The 19,092-nt window shown below is 41.7% G+C and overlaps 1 protein-coding gene across 1 annotated transcript; it reads right to left on the bottom strand.

The window, feature by feature from the left end:
- Positions 1 to 1,108: 1,108 nt before the first annotated feature.
- On the bottom strand, positions 1,109 to 17,959 carry mmel1 (membrane metallo-endopeptidase-like 1). Its single transcript, XM_076760803.1, has 24 exons — positions 17,800 to 17,959; positions 13,694 to 13,870; positions 13,181 to 13,219; positions 12,847 to 12,906; positions 12,536 to 12,697; positions 12,363 to 12,443; positions 11,227 to 11,322; positions 10,570 to 10,688; positions 9,842 to 9,907; positions 9,313 to 9,447; positions 8,975 to 9,064; positions 8,451 to 8,587; positions 8,265 to 8,358; positions 8,048 to 8,176; positions 7,755 to 7,853; positions 7,580 to 7,663; positions 7,389 to 7,492; positions 6,558 to 6,616; positions 6,295 to 6,414; positions 5,985 to 6,118; positions 5,774 to 5,839; positions 5,544 to 5,639; positions 4,538 to 4,614; positions 1,109 to 4,016 (listed from the first exon to the last, which is right to left on the bottom strand). Exons 2-24 carry the CDS (start codon positions 13,848 to 13,850, stop codon positions 3,917 to 3,919), a joined length of 2,304 nt encoding a protein of 767 aa, XP_076616918.1. The 5' UTR covers positions 13,851 to 13,870; positions 17,800 to 17,959; the 3' UTR covers positions 1,109 to 3,916.
- Between the last annotated feature and the right edge of the window lie 1,133 nt (positions 17,960 to 19,092).

The raw sequence follows: 19,092 nt of genomic DNA, 5'->3' as shown, positions 1-19,092 counted from the left end.
AGTTAACCTGACTAAAGCTGATCACCTGCAGAGTATCCATGTCTCTAACCTGTGTGATGGTGACGCTTCAGTGTCACACAATAACTTGAAATGTGCTTCACTTCTGCAAAGGAAGCTTGGGACACATTTCCCAAAGCTGTAATATGGGTTCAGATTCAGCCTTGCCTACCATCATAGCTCAACATCCTTCCTATTAGAACTGTAAATGCACCTAAAGATACTTTGTGGGTTAGTTGAAAGCTGCTATCAGTGAATATGTTGCTTCATGGAAGATTTTCTTGAATATCTGTACACACAATCTAAAGATGCAGGGACAGAAATCTTTTACTTGTTTTTTTTAGTTGAATAAAATAATTCTTCAGAAATTGATAATCGTAAATGAACAGTGCTAAGACAAAGAGTCAACATGCCATTTGCGCAGCTCCATGACGCTGGGCTGAATGCTAACCTCACGAAAATACAATGACAACGCTAATATGCTGATGTTTCGGAGGTATAATGTGTGTTGTTTGCAGTATTAAGTCATTAGCCAAAGTTAAAATGAAAAATCACAGGAATGTGGTTACTATTCATCCTGAGGGGAACACACAAATGTCAACGTTATGGTGGCGCTAAAGGAAAAGTCAGGGGATTATCAAAGTCAGCACAAAATCTCACAACAATCCATCAAACTGCAAAGATTTCTCACTCTGCACCAAAGTGGGGGCCCGACTGACAGAAAGCAGGAATAAAGCCTGGATCTCCCACATAAAGACATCATGACCATTTAATTTAGAAATCCATCCTAATAATGACACTGTCTGTGAGTGCAAAGTGTTTGTAATGAGTATTTGCGAAGCATGACCAGTGACTGCACTGCACTGGACCCACTGAGCCACCGTGGCTCACAGGACAGTAAGAGGACACAACAGTACACGTATATGAACATAATGTCTTTGAGTGCTTTTAGTGCTTAACTTGATCACAGATGCATACGTTGCATAAGATCCACTTGATCTTTTTTGTCTCTGCATGGATGAGAATGAATCCTACACGATCCCGTCAGGTTTTTATATAAACATAAAAAATGAAAATTACACATTTTCATATAAAGAAGAGATCATATGAGTCGAGACAGTCACTTTAATGGCAATCTAGATAATTACATAGCAGCAGGAACATTCATAAAACATCTTTAACGCCTGTATTCTTGCCAAGCAACAATGTTATTTCATAAATATTCATGTAGATAAATAAACTCCTCTGATTGGTTTACAGATGAAACATGTTCATAGATAACAAAAATGTCTTTGTACTTGGCTGGTAGTTTCAAAACGACACAATTTCACCATGTAAGTAAATGTGAAGCTAGAACTAAGGTAAGAAATGAACGCTCTCTTTCTTACCTGGTTGAAATCCTTTATATGTAAATACTGCAGTATAGAACATCGAGCATCTACAATAACACTTGTATATAATGTACCCTTCGTGTTCAGTCAACAGTCTTGAACTGTTTTACTCACTCTCTTCAAACATCAGCCCAGTGTTGCACTGTAGCTCATGGTTTATCCTCCAGCGTTCCTTTGAACCAGACATGATACGTGTGCCTCGATGTTTAAAGGACTAGTTTGACATTTGGGGAAATGTGCTTCTTTGCTTTCTGGGGGAGAGTGAGATGAAGATACCACTCCCCTGCTCGTCTGTTAAATGTGTTAAACTGCAGTAAGCAGCAGGTTAGCTTAGCTTAACACATAGAAACAGCTATCCAGCTAATTAATCTGCACACAAGTAACTATGAGTTATTGGTCCTCGCCAAGATTTAGTACAGCATATAACCCCTTTAAAATGACAAGTTTTTGATTTTACATCTTGCTTTTTGTACATATTAAACATTTTGTTGCTGTTGCTGTTGTTTCCAGTCTTAATGCTAAGCTAAGCTAACCGGCTGCTGGCTGTAGCCTCCCATTTAACACACAAACATGAACATGGTATCAATTTTCTCATCTAACTCTCTACCAGAAAAAGCAAAGAAGTGTATTTCTCAAAATGATTAACTGTCAGCGCATTCTGAGTGAAAAGTCTTTCATTAACGTGTCCTCCCCTGCTAATCACAACAGTATTTGCCAGTATGTGAAGACTGAGAGACAGGCCGAGAGTGTAAAGCTTCAGTATGCACATTCAGTTCAATAAAAAGTCGTGTTCAGTTTACCAAGGCATCCTGAATGTGACCAATGACCGACATTCAAATCCAGCTGTGTGTGTTTGTTTTCTGCTGTTTGAAAGCACAAAAAACTACCTGCAGCCACTGCCTCCATCCTCTCTTATGAGCTCTGCTCTGCTTTGATTCTCCTGTCATTACTTGTTAATAAAAGTAGAAAATAACAGTCCTGGCCCTGACCATCTCTTTAATGACAAGCTCCACTCTTCAGCGTGTCTGCCTGCGGGCTTGTGGTTCAGCTACGGCGGTCACCACGCTTCAGCACACCGTACTCCATCCTTTCATCTTACACAGCACTGATCAATGCGAGATCAGGGGGCAAACCACTTCATCTGCTGCTTGTCCATGTGTGAGTGCATCTGAGGGGGTTTCTTCTTCCTTTCCCCCTTTCAGCATGTAATTAGCTATGCCTTGAGGCTAAAGGCTTCCAGTAACTGTGTGTTCACCTCTCCTCTCAGGAGGTCGTACTGTGAAGGGAAAACCTTCAACAAATCGATCAGCATGTCGAGTTAATTGTAAACTTACAGATATTATACAAGCAGATGATTTTGAATAAATGCCATCTACAAACTGACAGGCTAGGAGTTTTGATACATCAGCCCTGTATGATCACTTGGGAGCCTGCAGAGATCATGTAAAAGGTGGAAAGTGTGAGAGGGAGTGAGCTTCAAACACTCAGCACAGCTAGCAACCGCCTGCATATCCAAACCTGTATCTAAACATGGCAGTCACAAATGATGCAAAGTGATATACTCTGGATTTCATCCTTATCAGGTGTTTTCTCACTGGCTAAAAAGTAGTAGGCCAGCAATGTTTTTCAAAACATCTGCAATATGGTTCCTTACAGCAAACTGTCATGACATACGTTCTGCAGTGAGCATTGAGCAACAATTGTCGGCAGAGTGTGATAAAGAAACTTTAAAAAAAATACTAAATAGCTTTGCAAATGTTAAATATGTATCCACTCTGTAAGTGTAAAAACGCTGAAAGCCGCAGCTCTCTCCGAATGTTAATTTAAGGTTAAAGCTGCAAAGATTTAACAGTCTTAAAGTCTTTAGATAATTTCTTTAATGTAACAGTGAACGACCAAACTGTCAGAGCGTGACTAATTCTATTGTAGCTTTACTTCAGCAAAGCCCCGAGCTTTCATTTGTTTCGTGTTCTTCACTCAGACTTAGATTTGTTCACTATTGTTTCTTCTGAAGTGGCACAATGTCTTGAAAACAATACATCAGAGGAATGACACCAAGGCAACTCCGTGCCAAATGATAACGGATAAATCACAAAGATCTGCACAAGAGATTTCTTAAGGACTAATTCAAGAAAGGCTGGCGAAGCATTTAAAGCCAGCAGAGTAAGCTTTTACCTTTCCACAAGGTGTTAGTTTTCTATGTAGCCTTTTTATTCACGTACCCACTTGCCATCTGCCGTGGGACACAGCAAAAAAAAGAACAAGTGACCTACTCATCCAGAGACAACACTTCAAACTTAAGACACTCAAGCAAGTTTCTTTTTTATAGTGTACGTGTGCAAGTTTCGAAACTGGGGTGTAGTCCAGGATGTCGGCCATTTTGAATACATTTGCAAATATCTGTGTCATCACTCTGCCCCAAATAAATTGGAAAAAGCAGGATGTCTCTGTGGGTTTAAGAAGTACAACTTGTTCTTTTGATTTGAGTTGCCCATGTCAAGAAATAAACATCTCAAGGGTATAACTTTCTACCAGACGCGACACTTCAGCTCGGGGTTCATTGGACTGCCTTTTTGGCACTGGAAAGCTTCTGAGAACGCTTCGAAATTCTGGAGAGAGCCGAGCACCCTAAAGACAAAAGAAGAACAAAGCATTGTCAATGTAATAAAAGTGTAAAAAGTGTGTAAGAAATCCAAGAGGAGCACTGCTAAGTGTGAGTCCAGTAAGTCCTCTTATTTGGATCAGTGAGGGGAGCTGCACTGATTCCAGTACTTAAACAAGATACTTTTTTTTCCCCTTAGGAGGGTTCGAAAAACTAAAACAATGAAGTGAAAGACGCTAAAACGCTCCAGAAAGCTGAAGGAAGGAGTAATTCTCAGTGGGTTCGTCAGTATGAGCGACTCCTTTCACACAGAAGTCGTCATGTGATCCAATCTTAGTATAAAACATTTAACTTCGACTCTTTAAATTACAATAAATAAATGGGGTTAGCTGGATTTAAGGAAGCAGTCTAGGTCTAAGTCTTAATAAAGCATATGGACTAGGTTTTCTATCCATCATTGACCTGAATTTTTCTTATATGTGTAAGGAACACATCTATCAACATGGATCATATTTTAAAACTTATTTTACCCATTTTTCTTCTTTACCTGTATTCTAAGGGACTGTGTGAGTCAGTCTTGATGGACTGGCTGGCGTACTCAGGCCGATAAGCACCACACCACACCTGGAAAAAAAATTATTGCATGAGCAGACAGTAGGCTAGTTTTAGAAGCAGTCATCAGGACTTAAAATATGGTCTGTGCAGACTGTAAAAATAATGAATATTTCTTCCTTAACTTCTCTTTCGTCTGTACATTTAGAGCACTCTGTGTCTATTAATTCTCCTAATTCCCAATTTTTATACATGCAAGTTTGGTACAAGTTTTTTTTATATATGGGGTGAAGTCCTGAAAAGGTTGGGACAGTCCCAGTTATGAGCAGCTGTCCTGCATCCCAAAAGCTGTCCTGTTTGCCCCCCAAAATAGACCGAACTAGATAACTAATAACAAAATTAATCAGTTGTGTCCTAATAAAAGATTAAAAACTGATCGTTGTGAAACATTTTGGTGTTGCACTGAGATGGGCACTGTTCTGGCTACAGCAGGGATGGCAGGGCAGCCTTCTAAAATGTAGAGGTCTATAGCCTACATGAATTATGGCTGTATGCCATGCAGAGTATATAAACAAATAAACAAAAAAAATTGACTTTCACAAGTTTTACTGTTCATTGACACACTTCAACTCCCCTGTAAACTTGCAAAATTCCCCTTCTAGGTGGAGTGCTTTTGTGGCTCCTACAAAAGCTTCGTAAGGACTGCTGTTGTAAAACTGACTAATGGTTTGCATACCATAGCACCAAGACCTTGATGGAGCTCTTTTCTTTGGCAGCTCTTCTCGTCCCCTCTGAGCATAGCTGCATGCTCATTTGCTCTGGTATTGCTTCAGTGTCTCACCCCCCGACCCTCTGCCTTTGTCCCAGTGTTTACTTCTCAGTGCCAAACATCCTCAAGAATGCACCTCCTGAGCTTTGGCTCTCAGCTCCAGATGGAGAAATCATTGTCTGCTGAAATAAAACATTCAGAAATGACAAGTTCCCTCATTAGTCTTACTTACTTGGGCAAAGTTAAGAAAGAAAAGCTGCTTGTGATCCATGTCTAGACCAGGTAGACGAGGCTCCTCACCCTCCATCTCCACCCACTTCAGATAAGCCTGTAAAAACATACGCACACACACACACACTCAAAAACAGGTTTCAGACGTGCAGAGAGTTTATTAAAAGCATCACAGTTTGTCATTGCTGCTGAAATAGTAACATATGGTTTTGTACTTTCGCAGCTAACGACCTTATATGCTTGACGAACCCCTCCGTTGTCTGCAATGTTCTCCCCCAAAGTGCTGATTCCACTGACCTGCAGTCACACAGACAAACCATGAACACACACCGACAGGAAAACACTCATTCTGGTCGTAACTTAATACGTGGTTTACATTGTCAGGGATTCCAGCCAAGACAAAACATCTCATTTCATGCAGCACATGCCGCTGGGTGCTTACGTTTTGTCCACCTGCTAGCTTCCAGTTGAAGTTGCCATATTGTTGCACCATGCACTGTGACTGCTCTTTAAAATGCTCAGCAGAGTAATTACTCCACCAGTTTAGCATATTACCGTCCTTATCAAAATTACGCCCTGCAAGGAAACAAAATGCATTGAGTAAAGTACTGTTTACCAAACATGATGCACGTAACCAGTCACGGTCAACAGCAAACTTAAAATAAACTGTTATTATAATGACAGTGAATGATAAGCTACATTTATAAGTTTAGGCTTCCAAAAATATCCATAATGAATCAGCCATGTCTCACCATTGTCATCAAATCCATGCGTGATCTCATGTCCGATCACCATTCCTATTCCACCAAAGTTAAGGGCCTGGTGCTGCTGTTTACTGAAGAACGGCGGCTGCAGGATTCCAGCTGGAAACACTGCACAGACAAAAACAACAGGAGTGAAAACACAGTAAGTAAAAACGATTATAAGTAGGAGAGACTGTTTGTACCATCAAAAAACCCCTCTTATTTGCCACAGAGGCTCCTGGTAGTCTTGTTGATTCTCATAAAGCTCTTACCTATCTGGTTTCTGTTGGGTGAGTAGAACGCATTCACCACAGCAGCACCGATGATCCACCTGAGGAGTGATCAGTAAAAGGTTTATGACTGATACAACAGCCCTAAACTGCATTTGCAGTGAAAGCTACCATACTACAAAATCCATGCACAGAGCTTCTTTTGCCTCATGAAACAAAATATTTAAATTTAATGTTCTTTGGGGATTACTGGATGAGGACACAGAGCGTCTTTCCTTGTCACTAAATGTGCAACAGGGCATTAAATGCACCATGTCCATCTCCTGTTTACTATCTTAGAAACAGAGAGACTGTAATAATCAACCTCATTTAAAGGACGGGTTTGTGTTGTCACCCTTGATGAAGTTTTATGTCCGACACCACCTTGTACAAGAGCTTGTGTTTTACAAATAGGGACAGCTTGTACTTTACAACTCCAATGTCAACAAAGATGGGATGCTGTCTAAAACATAAATAAAACAGAATGTGATAACTTGCAAATCTTTTTTGACATATACTAAATGTTTCAAACAAGTTGGGACAGGAGCAACTAAAGACTGGGAAAGTTGTGGGACGCTCCAAATACACCTGTTTGGATCATGCCACAGGTAATCAGGCTCATTGTAACAGGTGATAGTATCATGATTGGGTGTGAAAGGGGCATCCTGGAAAGGCTCAGTCGATCACAAGCAACGATGGAGCGAGGTTCACCACTTTGTGAACACATTATTGTACTGAGGATGTTACTTTGTGGGCTCGGGAACACTTCTGTTTTTATTTACACAGCGTCCCGACTTTTTGGGGGATGTAGTAACAGATGTATCAGCAGCTTACAGGTCTGGGTCAACTGGTTCTCTGAGCTTCTTCAGACTTTTGTGTGCTTCAGATTTGAGGTTCTCCAGGATGTTCTCAAAGTAGTGCTCTTCACTAAAATTAAGCTGGAAAGAGAATCAGGACAAATCAGAGATCAGATCAGTGATCAATGCATGTGTCATTTACAATTTAGGGAAACAGTTCGTACTCACATGAGCGTACTCCTGGTCAAGCTTCTGGTTGCTTTCCTGCAGAATATGATCTGGGTAGCCAATATGCTCCTTGATTGCCATGGCCTACAGGAGATGCAGAACAATCAGTGTGACGACACCTAACGTGTAGAAAAGATACACCCTTATTTTCTCAGCTTGGCCACGCTCACTTTACCTTCTCTCTTGCCTTCGCCTTCGAGGGAGCGTCCATCCAGCTTAACTCCTCCAGTGTCTCCACGTACGCTTTCTGGATCTTATTGATGAGGTCACTGACCTGTGAACCGAGTAAACACATAATAAACACATGCTGCATTTTGTGTATGAAATGCACTTTGTTCATGGCACAAAAGGAATACAATGCAGCATGTGACAGACATGCATTGCTTGACTTAAACTACTCGTGTTAGTAAGTGATGTCCATGCATGAATATTTCTGTTCAGGCAGGTTTAAAGGCCAAAAGGACTTACCATTTGTTTGCTTTCTCCAGCAAAGGTCTCACGCACATACAGAGCTCCAACTGCGTTCTCCATGCTACTCTGGACGTAACGGACGCATTCTCGCCACCAAGCATCCTCCACAGTGGTGCCGTAGAGAGTCTGACCACACACAGACACACACTGTACTTCAGTCTTTGAACGAGCTCATGTTAATATGTGCTGTTCTGCTACGTCATGCTCATCACACCTTCCTGTAACGGGCTCTGGCGTCTTTGAAGCGGCGGCTCAAGCTGTTAACTCTGTCAGTGATGAGCTGCCAGGTGAGGTAGTTCTGCATAGTTCTGCAAACATGCATTTGATAAATCCTTCTGCTGAAATGTAAATATTCTGCAGTAATTTTCATGGACCGTTTGCACGACACTTGTAGACTGACCTGACACTGTGTCTGGAGAGAACGTCATTCATCTTCTCAAGGTAAGGAGAGCTGTACACCACCACCTCCTCCTCTAGCTGGACCCCGATGGACACACTGGACAGCACTCCTTGAATAAACCGTGTCCAGTTGAAACCCTGGGAAACAAAAGGCAGGAGATATATTTTGAACATGTTTCGTTTGACTGAATGTGGTTAAAATACCTTATGGTTTAATATGCATCACGTGATTTTACATGGAATACCACAGCCAGCGTAAATATCTATAGATTCAAGTTCAAAATGGGGAAAGATCTCTGCCTGTATATTTGTGCCATGGAATAGAATAAGCAAGATAGTGAATTTAACATTGAATGCCTGTGTCTGTCTTAAGAAAGGCGTGGTGGTGCACTGTGAAAACAACAATGGTCTCATCCTCATTCAGTTTCTCCGCTCAGATTATGGAGACAGATACTGCAGTTATTCCAACCAGTGACCTGTTTGCACTTTGTGTAACACATCAGAAAGCAGTGAAGTCACGCTTACATTGAAGCTGAACGTGCTCTGCAGCTCTCCCAGTGTCATCTTATTGTAGAGAACAGTGACATCTTGGCGCTCCTCTGCTGGTGACGTGGCCTGTCCAGCAAGAAAAAAAACCTTCCATAAACTGATGCTTGTTTATATATTCACATTCTGTTCTCCTTTCATCAGCAAAGTCTCATTCGTCATGCTCTTGACAGGCACGAATAAAAAACAGGTTGAAAGCTTGGCTGCTCTCTCTTTCACTGGAAGCAGAGAGGAGGTGCTCATTTTTCATCTTGTCATGATTAATTTTCCTCAGCCTTCTTCCCACAATTCCATTTCCTGTTGTGGCTTGCACTCACATTGGCGATGTCTGTCTCCAGCTCCAGCACTTGCATCATTTCTTCCCACACGTGGTCGTCATCCTGAGTCAAGTTCCTGTCCTCTCGGGTTATCTTCGCAATAGAAACCATGAAATGGAGGTAGGCCTCGCGAACCTGTGATACAGTCACAAGCAATAAATCTTGTTCCCACAACAATATTAAGGTGTCAGTTGTTGAGTGGAATTATATTTGTACCAGTCAAATAAAATGACACCAGAAAACTCAACATCAAAGTTTTCTAAAACCAAACTCATTTGGACTATTTGTTCAGTGGAAAGTAGATCCAATGCAGCTCTAATTGTTTATGTAAAGAGATGCTGCTGCTCATTTTTTTATGTGGTTAATACCACAGAAATCCCATTCACGTTCATTGCACTGGGCTGGATTCAGAAATCCAAGAGGAGGAAATTGCAAAACTTGACAAATAAAAAGTACAATATGACCTGCAAGACTAGATATCCTGAGAGGTAATGTGTTATTTGGGTGAACTGATCCTTTCAGGCCTCACCTTTTTGTAGTTTCCATCGTTGAAGTAATAATCTCTTGATGGCATTCCGAGTCCCGGCTGGTCAATCTAATCAGAATACAAGAACTACAATCTTACATGTCCATAATCGTCTCAGAATATTTACATCTAAGTGTGTGTTTTTAATAATATCATTAAACAATAAGACTGACGATATTTTTCTTGTCAACAAATCCCATGAAAAGACCAAACCCAGCAATGAACTGGTCCTGAAGTATCAAAGCCTATGTAGCCAAAGCTTGTTAGCTTATTCCTCCAGTGTTGTCCAAAAACCATTAAAATTCCCATCAGTGATCCTCACTGTTGCACTGGTTGATGTGTTCCTTTATTACCATGATCATGGGCACTGTATCTAATACTGAATCAATCCCATGTACACGGTCCTAAAACCATCGAAGCACACCAAATGTGTATTAATCCATTGCTGAAAACAGTCCCTAACAAATACACTATTTACTCTTGTTTGGGTAATATTTGCTAAAAACTACTACTACTACTAGATGTAATTTATTCATCCTGTTATGAAAGTGAAACCATATAATTGTGACCCATCTTTAAAGATTTTGCTCTTCAGTTGAAATGAATGGGCTTTATTTTCATAGGATTTGTTGACAATAATAGACATATAGAATAACACCAGCCTTATGTATCATGATTGTACAATGACATAATGTAATCTGCTATTTGTGCTCCAATAGAAGCGATCTTACATAAATGACATGGCGCCGAGAGTCACGGTCGTCCGTCCACACGTACATGTCCAGCAGAACCTTCTTGTGGAAACGAGCAGTAAGCTTTGCCAGTGTATCCTCGAGGCTCCACACTCCCTCTGCAATAACAGGAAAACACAGACAATTTAAAGCGTTTTCTAGCCCTAAAGAACTATTCAGTGTAGCAGGCTGCAAAAAATAAGCTCCCTCTCTGCCTCTGCTGCTTGTTTAACTGGGCTCTCTGTGTAAATCTGTTTGTGCAGATGCATCTACGTGTGCTTAATTCTGCTTGAGCCGCCGTCCATGATTACATTTAATTAGAGTGGCAAGAGCCAGGAGCTTGGGGAAGAGCAGAGTAGACTATTTAAAGCATCCTTCACAGTCCTGAGTGAGGACCGCTCCTCTGCCCACTCATCACGCTCCCAAACTCCACACCTGACTGCTCATCTGAAGAGCCTCAGCCGGCCTCTTGATCCCACCAACAAAGCTCGTACTCAGCAATTCACTGAGGGTAAATATAGCTACACGGGCTCTGCGTGAGCACATGTATTTGAGTAGGAATGCGAGAGCTTGTTTGTGTGGATGTATTGCATGTGCACATTGGTACAGAACAAACTGTAAACATTATTCAGAGTGTGGTTCGAGGTTTTTTTCGACCTGTAGTGGTGTTCCAGTCATCCGACGCCACGGGCCAGTCTCCAATACTGTCAATGAGCTTCAGGAGGGGCTGGGAGTCACGGTGCTCTATGAGGCCTGCAGGTGATATATCACAACACAACAACCCCACAGTCACTCTACTATTCAATCTGAAAGACAGCATGCATTATTGAGATTGAAGCTGACAGAATCAGTCTCAGCACAAGAATGAACTTTTAATCTCAACTTTAAGACAACATGGATGAGAAGTTCTTAAAGGGTTCAGAAAAAATGGGAATGTGAAAATCTACATTTCCATGACAAGCAGTCAGCTCCATCTGCAGAGCAGGTTATCTGCAGGTCTTGAAAAGTCAAAAGAATGGAATTTAGTTTCCTCAAAAAGACGTTAGAAGACAAAAGCATCCGTCCATCCTTTTTATCTATAACACTGACTGCAAAAAAATCTGGGACTCTGTTGAAAACATTAATAAAAACACAATGTAATCATTTGCAAATGAAGTGTGTTTTACAAAGTGTTCCTGAGTCTATGCAGTAATATTCTCCATACAGTCATGTGTTCACAAAGGGGTGAACCTCGCTCCATCCTTGCTTGTGATTGACTGAGCCTTTCCAGGATGCCCCTTTCATACCCAATCATGATACTCTCACCTGTAACCAGCGAGCCTGTTTACCTGTGGAATGTTCCAAACAGGTGTTTTTGGAGCATTCCACATCTTTCCCAGTCTTTAGTTGCTCCTGCCCCAACGTGTTTGAAATGTGTTTCTGGCATTAAATTCAGTAAAAGAAAATATTTACGAAAATCAATGAAGCCGATTAAATATGAAACATTAAATATGTTGTCCTTGTCCTGTTTTCAGTTGAGTATATGTCAAAAAGGATGAGCAAATGATCACATTCTGTTTTATTTGTGTTTCATGCAGCGTCCCAACTCTCCATAATATGTACTAACTAAATACTTTCATACTTTTGCCAGTGTGACCATGAAACAAACTGCATTCTATGAGGTATTGACGAGATCTTAAATCTTAAGTTTAACTTGAACCCTGCATAAACCCTGACTGAGGAAGATCATCCAATACAACCAACAACTCCACAAACAGACATTATTCTTGTCAGCAGCATTTACAGAGCCTTACTCTCATTCATGCAGGAGCTGTAAAGGATCTTGGCCTTCTTGATGGCGTCTCTGTCCTGTTTATTTTCCATCTCGAGAACACCTGCAACAACAAAACACATGCAGACATTCTGAATGAAGCCCACGCATAGCTCTGAATGCTGCAGCCCACTGACCACTAAAGCCTAAGCTGACCTTTGAGGACAATCTCCAGCTTGTCCCTCAGAATGTCAAAGACGCTGTGACGGGAGCTCGTCTCCGGGATGACATGTCGCTCCAGCCAACCCCCGCAGGCGTACTGGTAGAAATTATCACAAGGCTTCACAGACTTATCCATGTTCTGCAAGAGCCGAGCGGCTGCAATGCATCACAGAGATGACAGGGGAAAGAGAGGCAGAGGGGCAGGATGGTGAAGATTCACGTGCAGTCAGGAAACAGCTTTTTGCCGGGGCTTGACTTTGTAACATGAAACAGCAGGAGGGCAAAGAAAAAACAGTCCCCCTCACCTGCAGTAACACAGTCCGCAGTTGTGCACACACTGTTGATGCTGGTGCGAAACAGCTGGTCTGGAAACATCAACATTTATGAGAAAGCAGGTGAAGGAGGATGTTGTGTAAAATATAGAGTTAATTCCAAATAGCCTGAGCACAGAGAACAGTCTGTGTGATGGACAGCGTCTATGTCAGCAATGACTTTTGTGTGGCACTGCTGATCAGGCAGTAAAGGGAATTACAGTGTTACAGTGACGATCAGAGGTGCGGGCTCCGATATGACGCATGCCCACTTTTCCCACAGTGTGTCCCCTTTTCTGTTAACAAGCTTAAAGCCGCCGACACTCACCTGTTGAGCTCCTTGACACACTTGACCTGTTAGATTGCTCTGAATTGGTTGGAAGAAACAGAGTTGAGACAGCATTAGACACAGCCAAGGCCACTTTATTCTACATCATCATTGTGATTGCTTTTATCAACTGGTATATCTAAGCAAAGGAAAATACAATCATGTCCAATGCAGCGTTGAATTTGTGTTTCCAAGATCATCCATTCTTCCAAAGAAAAACTCCAAAAAGGAGCCTGGAGCTGCAGTTCCCTCCATAAAGGTTAGGCCTGTGTGTGCAGTGCATATGGTATAATAAGGCAAAACCCTTATTTTGCATATTTTAGTGAGTAATATTAACCTTTAAAAATCTCTGAAAAGGTTAACTGATGACATATGTGCATCAATATTGCATAAACCATGTCCTGTGTCAATGCCAGCTTGCAGTCACACAAAAAGCAGAGCAGGGAGATGCTTGTCATTACTGCCATCTGTAATATCTGGATCTTTCCACGGTGAGCCTGACAGAGCCATTACCTTTCACAACCGATGTGTAGAGGACTACCAGCCCGGCCAAGGCGCAGCTGACCAACAGCAGCAGCACGGACAGACCGATTTCTGCAACAGTCCAACGGCGCTTTCCAGGTTTACTTGATTTCTCCATGATATCCATTTGGCTTTCGGATTTGCCCATATTCCTCCTGACTGCCAGCTCTGTGGGAAAGACACCGTTGGAGTGTGGGATGGTCCAGGCAGAGAGCTACCAGTGTGTGTGTGTGTGTTTGTGTGTGTGTGTGTGTGTGTGTGTGTGTGTGTGGGCTGTGCAGTGATCCATCGGTAAACTGTGCCAGCTGACCTGCAGTGAGGGAGCTTCAACTGCTGAACACCTACAACAACTTCACTGACAGGAGTTGTGAAACTGAATTGTTGGGTCCATTGCATGAAAACTGTTTGTCACTCAGCAGCTTATTAAGTGAAGTAAAACACTGTATTGCTATAGATTTTACATAACATCTTTTTCCGCCTGTTGAATCCACAAAACCGGCCTCTTGTCCTTTCCTTTTTCGCCTTTATAGCCTTGATGAAAATTACATAGCTAGTGGGCCTACAGTCCCTTTGATGTATCTATTTATCGCACTTTCAGAAAGCAAATGGCTGAATTATGCCTTTAGGAATTCATTGCTTTGTCTTGCTTTGCTTTGCTTTACTTTGCTGCAAATTTGTCCGAAAAGGACACCATAAGTTATTGGTTTCCTTTATTTTGTAAAGGTAATTTGCTAGGTGTTCTTACACAGACACACACACACACACACACACACATATGTAATGTTGCACAGTTTTATTATCTAACTTAACAATATATCAGGTTTTAACATTTCACACAGAGCTGCAACACTACCCAACGTGACCTTTTTGCATGCTGTAATTGAAGCAGATGCTTAAATCTGCACTAAACTCACATAAAGCAGAAGAGGCTCTCCCAGTAACACTGGTATTTCATTTAGTCCATATGGCCCAGCTCTAATGCCACATGGTGCCTTGGGTTGTTAAAGTGATTAGGTTACTATAATAATGATGGTTCTCCAGGGCTCGGCCCACCTGTTTTAAAAACGTGACCATGTTTAATATATTAGCTTCATTTAGGACATTATTTCTCACTTTATCATCAAGCTCCATCTGTTGCGAACGTAGTCTGGAACAGAGTCAGTGTGTATATTGAATGTGACATTTATCCAGGAAATAGTTTGGTAGTAGTACATTAACTATTACACTTACTTTCCCTCACTATTGTTGTCTGAAGTATATGCCTCCTCTCCACCTTCAGACACACACACACACACACACACACACACACACACACACACACACACACACACCAGAGCGCTAGCCATAAGCCTACTTCCACAGAGCTAATTTCTATGCACAATAATTATGTATGTGTGAACACAATATTGCAAATGAGCATTTGTGCAGGGGACAAAACGACAATCACCCGTGGCTTTCAACGGCATTACTTCACATCTATTCACTCTGCAGCACCTGTTTCTCCATAACCAGCCCCATTGCCCTATCATTAGGCCTGACAGGGGACGGGCTGTAAATCAGAGGTTCACACTGCTGTGCCCCATTAGCCCTTCCTGATGAATACTCATGGGCACATATCTGGCACTACAGTGATGAAGAGCAGGCAGGGGCTTGTTAGAGCTGTACTGACATTCTCAGCATCAGACTGCATAGAAATTGTCTCTCAGGCAAAATCCTATTATAATGCATTAAAGACAGGCCTCGCTTTATGGAATTCTACGCAATAATGTGCAGTGTACTGTGTCAGTGCATGATTTGTTGTCCAATGGGAAGAGTTATTTACAGAGAGATGTGCTGCATTTCTGTGTAATTTCCCCCAGTCTTCAGGATTGGATACAGGCAGAACACAGTTTGATTAAATATCCTTAGTTAAGTGCATTTCTAATCATATTTAACAAAATCTATGAATTCTAAGTACATGGCTCACTTCTATTTCAGTACAGCAGAAAGACAGAATGAATTGATCGGTAAGGTTATAAATAATATCTTAATGTTTTAAGTCAGTCTCAGATCAAATTTAGATAAATGCTGTTAGTTTTGCATTTTGTTAGCACATAATGTCATCAAACAGTATGGAGCTATTTTAACATATTCTTAGACACTGTAGAGTTATTATTTAATAATTTTTGATAAAAGTGTGCGCAGTGCTGCAAAGCAACTGTTGTTACGACCAAATACAATCATCAAGCAGGTTGTCAGTAATCAGAGCTTGGAGCACGTCTATGCTAATGTCATTTCTTGCTCATATTTACACCACTAGATGATATTGGCCTTCACTGTTTCATTAGCGCTCTCCTTTACTGCATTTCTACCTGAAGATGCTCTATGTTTTATTCTGTGATGTTGTAATTTTTTGTATCAGAAACTGTTCTTTTACTTTTACCTTGTGTTTTTGCCACCATTATTATCATTACAACTAACTAACATAGCTGAAGCTTTGAGGCCATTCAAATGTGGGGGGGAAAAAAATAGTTAAACCCACTGCATGCGCCGATGCCCTTTCAGTAAACGAGGCTATTGTTTTTCCCTTTAGTAAAACAGAACGAGTGAAAGTAGTGAGCGAATAATCAAGACACAAAACCTCACCAAATCTGAGAAGTAATGTGAAGAAATATTTTGGGTTCAACATCCTGGATGGACAAATGGTAGATGAATGTAAGGCTGCCTTTTTAAAATGTAATGGCTTTACAGTAGCGCTGACCAGAAGCAGCAGAGTAACATGAATGAGTGAGTGAATTCTATGCACTAGTTTAGTGTTACATGGATTGCTTTCAAATTGATTTGAATCTATCTGTTTATCAATCAACGGGTTGTTCTGCAGTCATCCACCAACCAGATGGTTCAGACCGCCTCTGTAGCCTGAGAGACAACACCCAGGGCTAAAAAACCCTCTACTCTTCAACGCTGTGTGCACAAGGTAACACTATGAGTGTATTTGCATCCCTATCAACTAAGATAGACAGTCGGCAACAGAGCAAGAAGCTGCACGGGGAGTGAAAATGTGCTTCTTTTGCTCACAGCCCTACACAAGCATCTCCAGCTTCATGCATCACAGTGCGGCGCAGGCCTCTGCAGATGATCCGTCCCCCCAGCCAGAGGTCTGAACAAGAGGGCAGCATTAAAACAATAAATATAAACAACACAAGCCGACCGAGACAGCTGTGACAAGCAAACACACGGTTGACCGAAAGCATTAGCAGCAATCAGCTGTTCCGGGAGAAAGGGGAGTGAATTTAAAAGGGTTTTTTTTTGTTTTTTTTTTTACCAACTTTGATGTCCACCTATTAACTGTATGTACAGAGGTGAGGAGTAACCAGGCCAAGAGCAGATTTATAGAGAAAACACAATGTCACTGTCAGTCATCTGCGAGAGGAGCATCAATTGTAAAAGCTTCTGATCCGGACACTGAAGGTTGAGCTCAGTTCGGGGCTTCATCGTTAAAAGTGTATTGGTTCCTGTACTGAACATTTCTAGAGTTCCTGACCACAAATAACAATTTGCTGTAAATTCACTGCACCTTTAACTTTAACAAGACAAGTAAGCATATTATATGATGCATGAAACAAAGTATTAACATACCAGTGACGTGTTGTGATCTAACAGGTCAGAGGTTCAGTGTGTCAAAAATAAAATCCTTTCTCTGAAAGTGAGACTAATCTGTACTAAATGTTTTAAGGTCTCCTTGTTTTAAGCACATTAAGATTATATGCAGCTGTGCTCACTGACTGGTACTGTTCTTCTCTAAACTTAGTGCTCCAAACAAAACAAGGATTAACTCACAGGTCAGACTGCCAACAATCTGCACACATTCTCCAGTTCAGTGTTATGCACTCAGCCACTGAGCATACGTAAGTTGGTCATATCGACAACATGTAGAAATGTCCAAACGCCACATTACGGCTTCATAAAACACTTTTGCAAATATGTCCTGGGACTGCTGAGAATCTGACATGAGTGTCACCGAAAGGCTGCAGGTTCACGTGGCTTTAATTTCAGCCACCTCCACTTTGGTACTTGACAGCAAACAGGAGTCTAATCTAAAGGATCCAGAGGCTTACCTTTGTACGTGGATGGTAGAAGTTCCTGAGCCGTTCCCCCACAGCGGGCTAATATCTCAAACACCCCTGCTGAGCATCCACTCAGAGCTGGTGTGTGGAGAAATGAGTCTGTGCTGCGGGTTGAAGGAGACGTTATCCAGTTCAGTGTGCTGCTCAGGGAACGAGTGAGGCAGCAGAGAGAGAGTGAGAGCAGGAGATGGAGGGAGGGAGGGAGGAGAGGAGGGAGGAGAGGAGGGAGAGGAGGCAGATGGGAGGTGATAATACTGGATTGTTTTTGACTACAGTACTGTGATAAGAAAGAAATGTTCGGGACATGAGGGGTTGAGGTAGGTTATGATATGTGTCTGTCTGAGGGGTCAGCAGGATGTGTTGTCACTCTGTGAAGTGTCCCCAGCTGCTGAGCGGAAAAGGACAGAAAAATGTGGAGAGCTTGCAGAGAGATAAGACAAACGGTCTTAAAACGCTCTGCAGACAGATAATCTAGTCACACGGTTTCTAAACCTCTTTTAACCTCTTTTGTTTTTATCATCCCTGCAGGCATAAAGGTGCGGATTTATGCCCTCCTGTTAGCATCTGGACAAACGCCGCTCATTGCTGTTACCCCATCATCCCTCTCTCCTCCTCTTCTGTCCAGAGACTCATTTTCAGGGAGACGCCCACGGTGAGCCTGGTGGGGATGTGAACCCTGGCCTGGTGTCAGATTGAAATGGCATGGTGCCCGGGCTCATTATCAGCCTGATTAACCACACTAATTAGATGATAATAAAAAGAAAGTGGGGGCCACAGTGTGTTTGGCTGATGCTCGTAGACACCCAGTTACTCAGGTGCTGTTGCTGCCCAACAAAGTAAACACATTTAGCGGTTCAAACCCAGAATTGAACATTCATTTAAGACCCACTAATACTTCAAAGATCCCTTTTATTGCTCACATGCAGCATCACTTCAGTTTACTCAAGAGGAGAAGTGAAGAAGCTTGCAGTCATTTAACAACATGACTGATGGAGTGCAACGCAGCGGGGAGGCGACGTTTGCAACTGAGTTCATAATTTATTCATAGATTTTATTTAGCAGAGAGGATGTTTCCTCTCATGTCGTCACTGTGTTAAGTATTTTGCATTAAGAGCAATTTAATTTCTTTCCACAAGGCTTGAATTTGATGTTCAGGGTCACATTCAATGAGAAGTTAATTACACTTCTCTAAGGTCAGGGAGTAAATATTCAAGTGGACGGGGTAAAAACATATTAATCTTTTTGAGGTTTTAGTCATTTCTTACAACCCTGATTCCAAAAAAG

Source organism: Chaetodon auriga, chromosome 2 (assembly GCF_051107435.1).
Source record: "Chaetodon auriga isolate fChaAug3 chromosome 2, fChaAug3.hap1, whole genome shotgun sequence".
Lineage (NCBI taxonomy): Eukaryota > Metazoa > Chordata > Actinopteri > Chaetodontiformes > Chaetodontidae > Chaetodon > Chaetodon auriga.
The sequence above is the reverse complement of the archived record's forward strand: the minus strand, read 5'-3'. Positions and strand labels throughout refer to the sequence as shown.

Excerpts from the sequence above, each read along its gene's own strand:
- mmel1 (XM_076760803.1), bottom strand. The coding sequence starts at position 13,850 with ATGGGCAAATCCGAAAGCCAAATGGATATCATGGAGAAATCAAGTAAA. Across the intron at positions 8,359-8,450 it reads CTCTCCAGACACAGTGTCAG|AACTATGCAGAACTACCTCA; the intron begins GTCAGTCTACAA and ends GCATGTTTGCAG. Across the intron at positions 8,177-8,264 it reads CCAGAGCCCGTTACAGGAAG|ACTCTCTACGGCACCACTGT; the intron begins GTGTGATGAGCA and ends GTGTGTGGTCAG.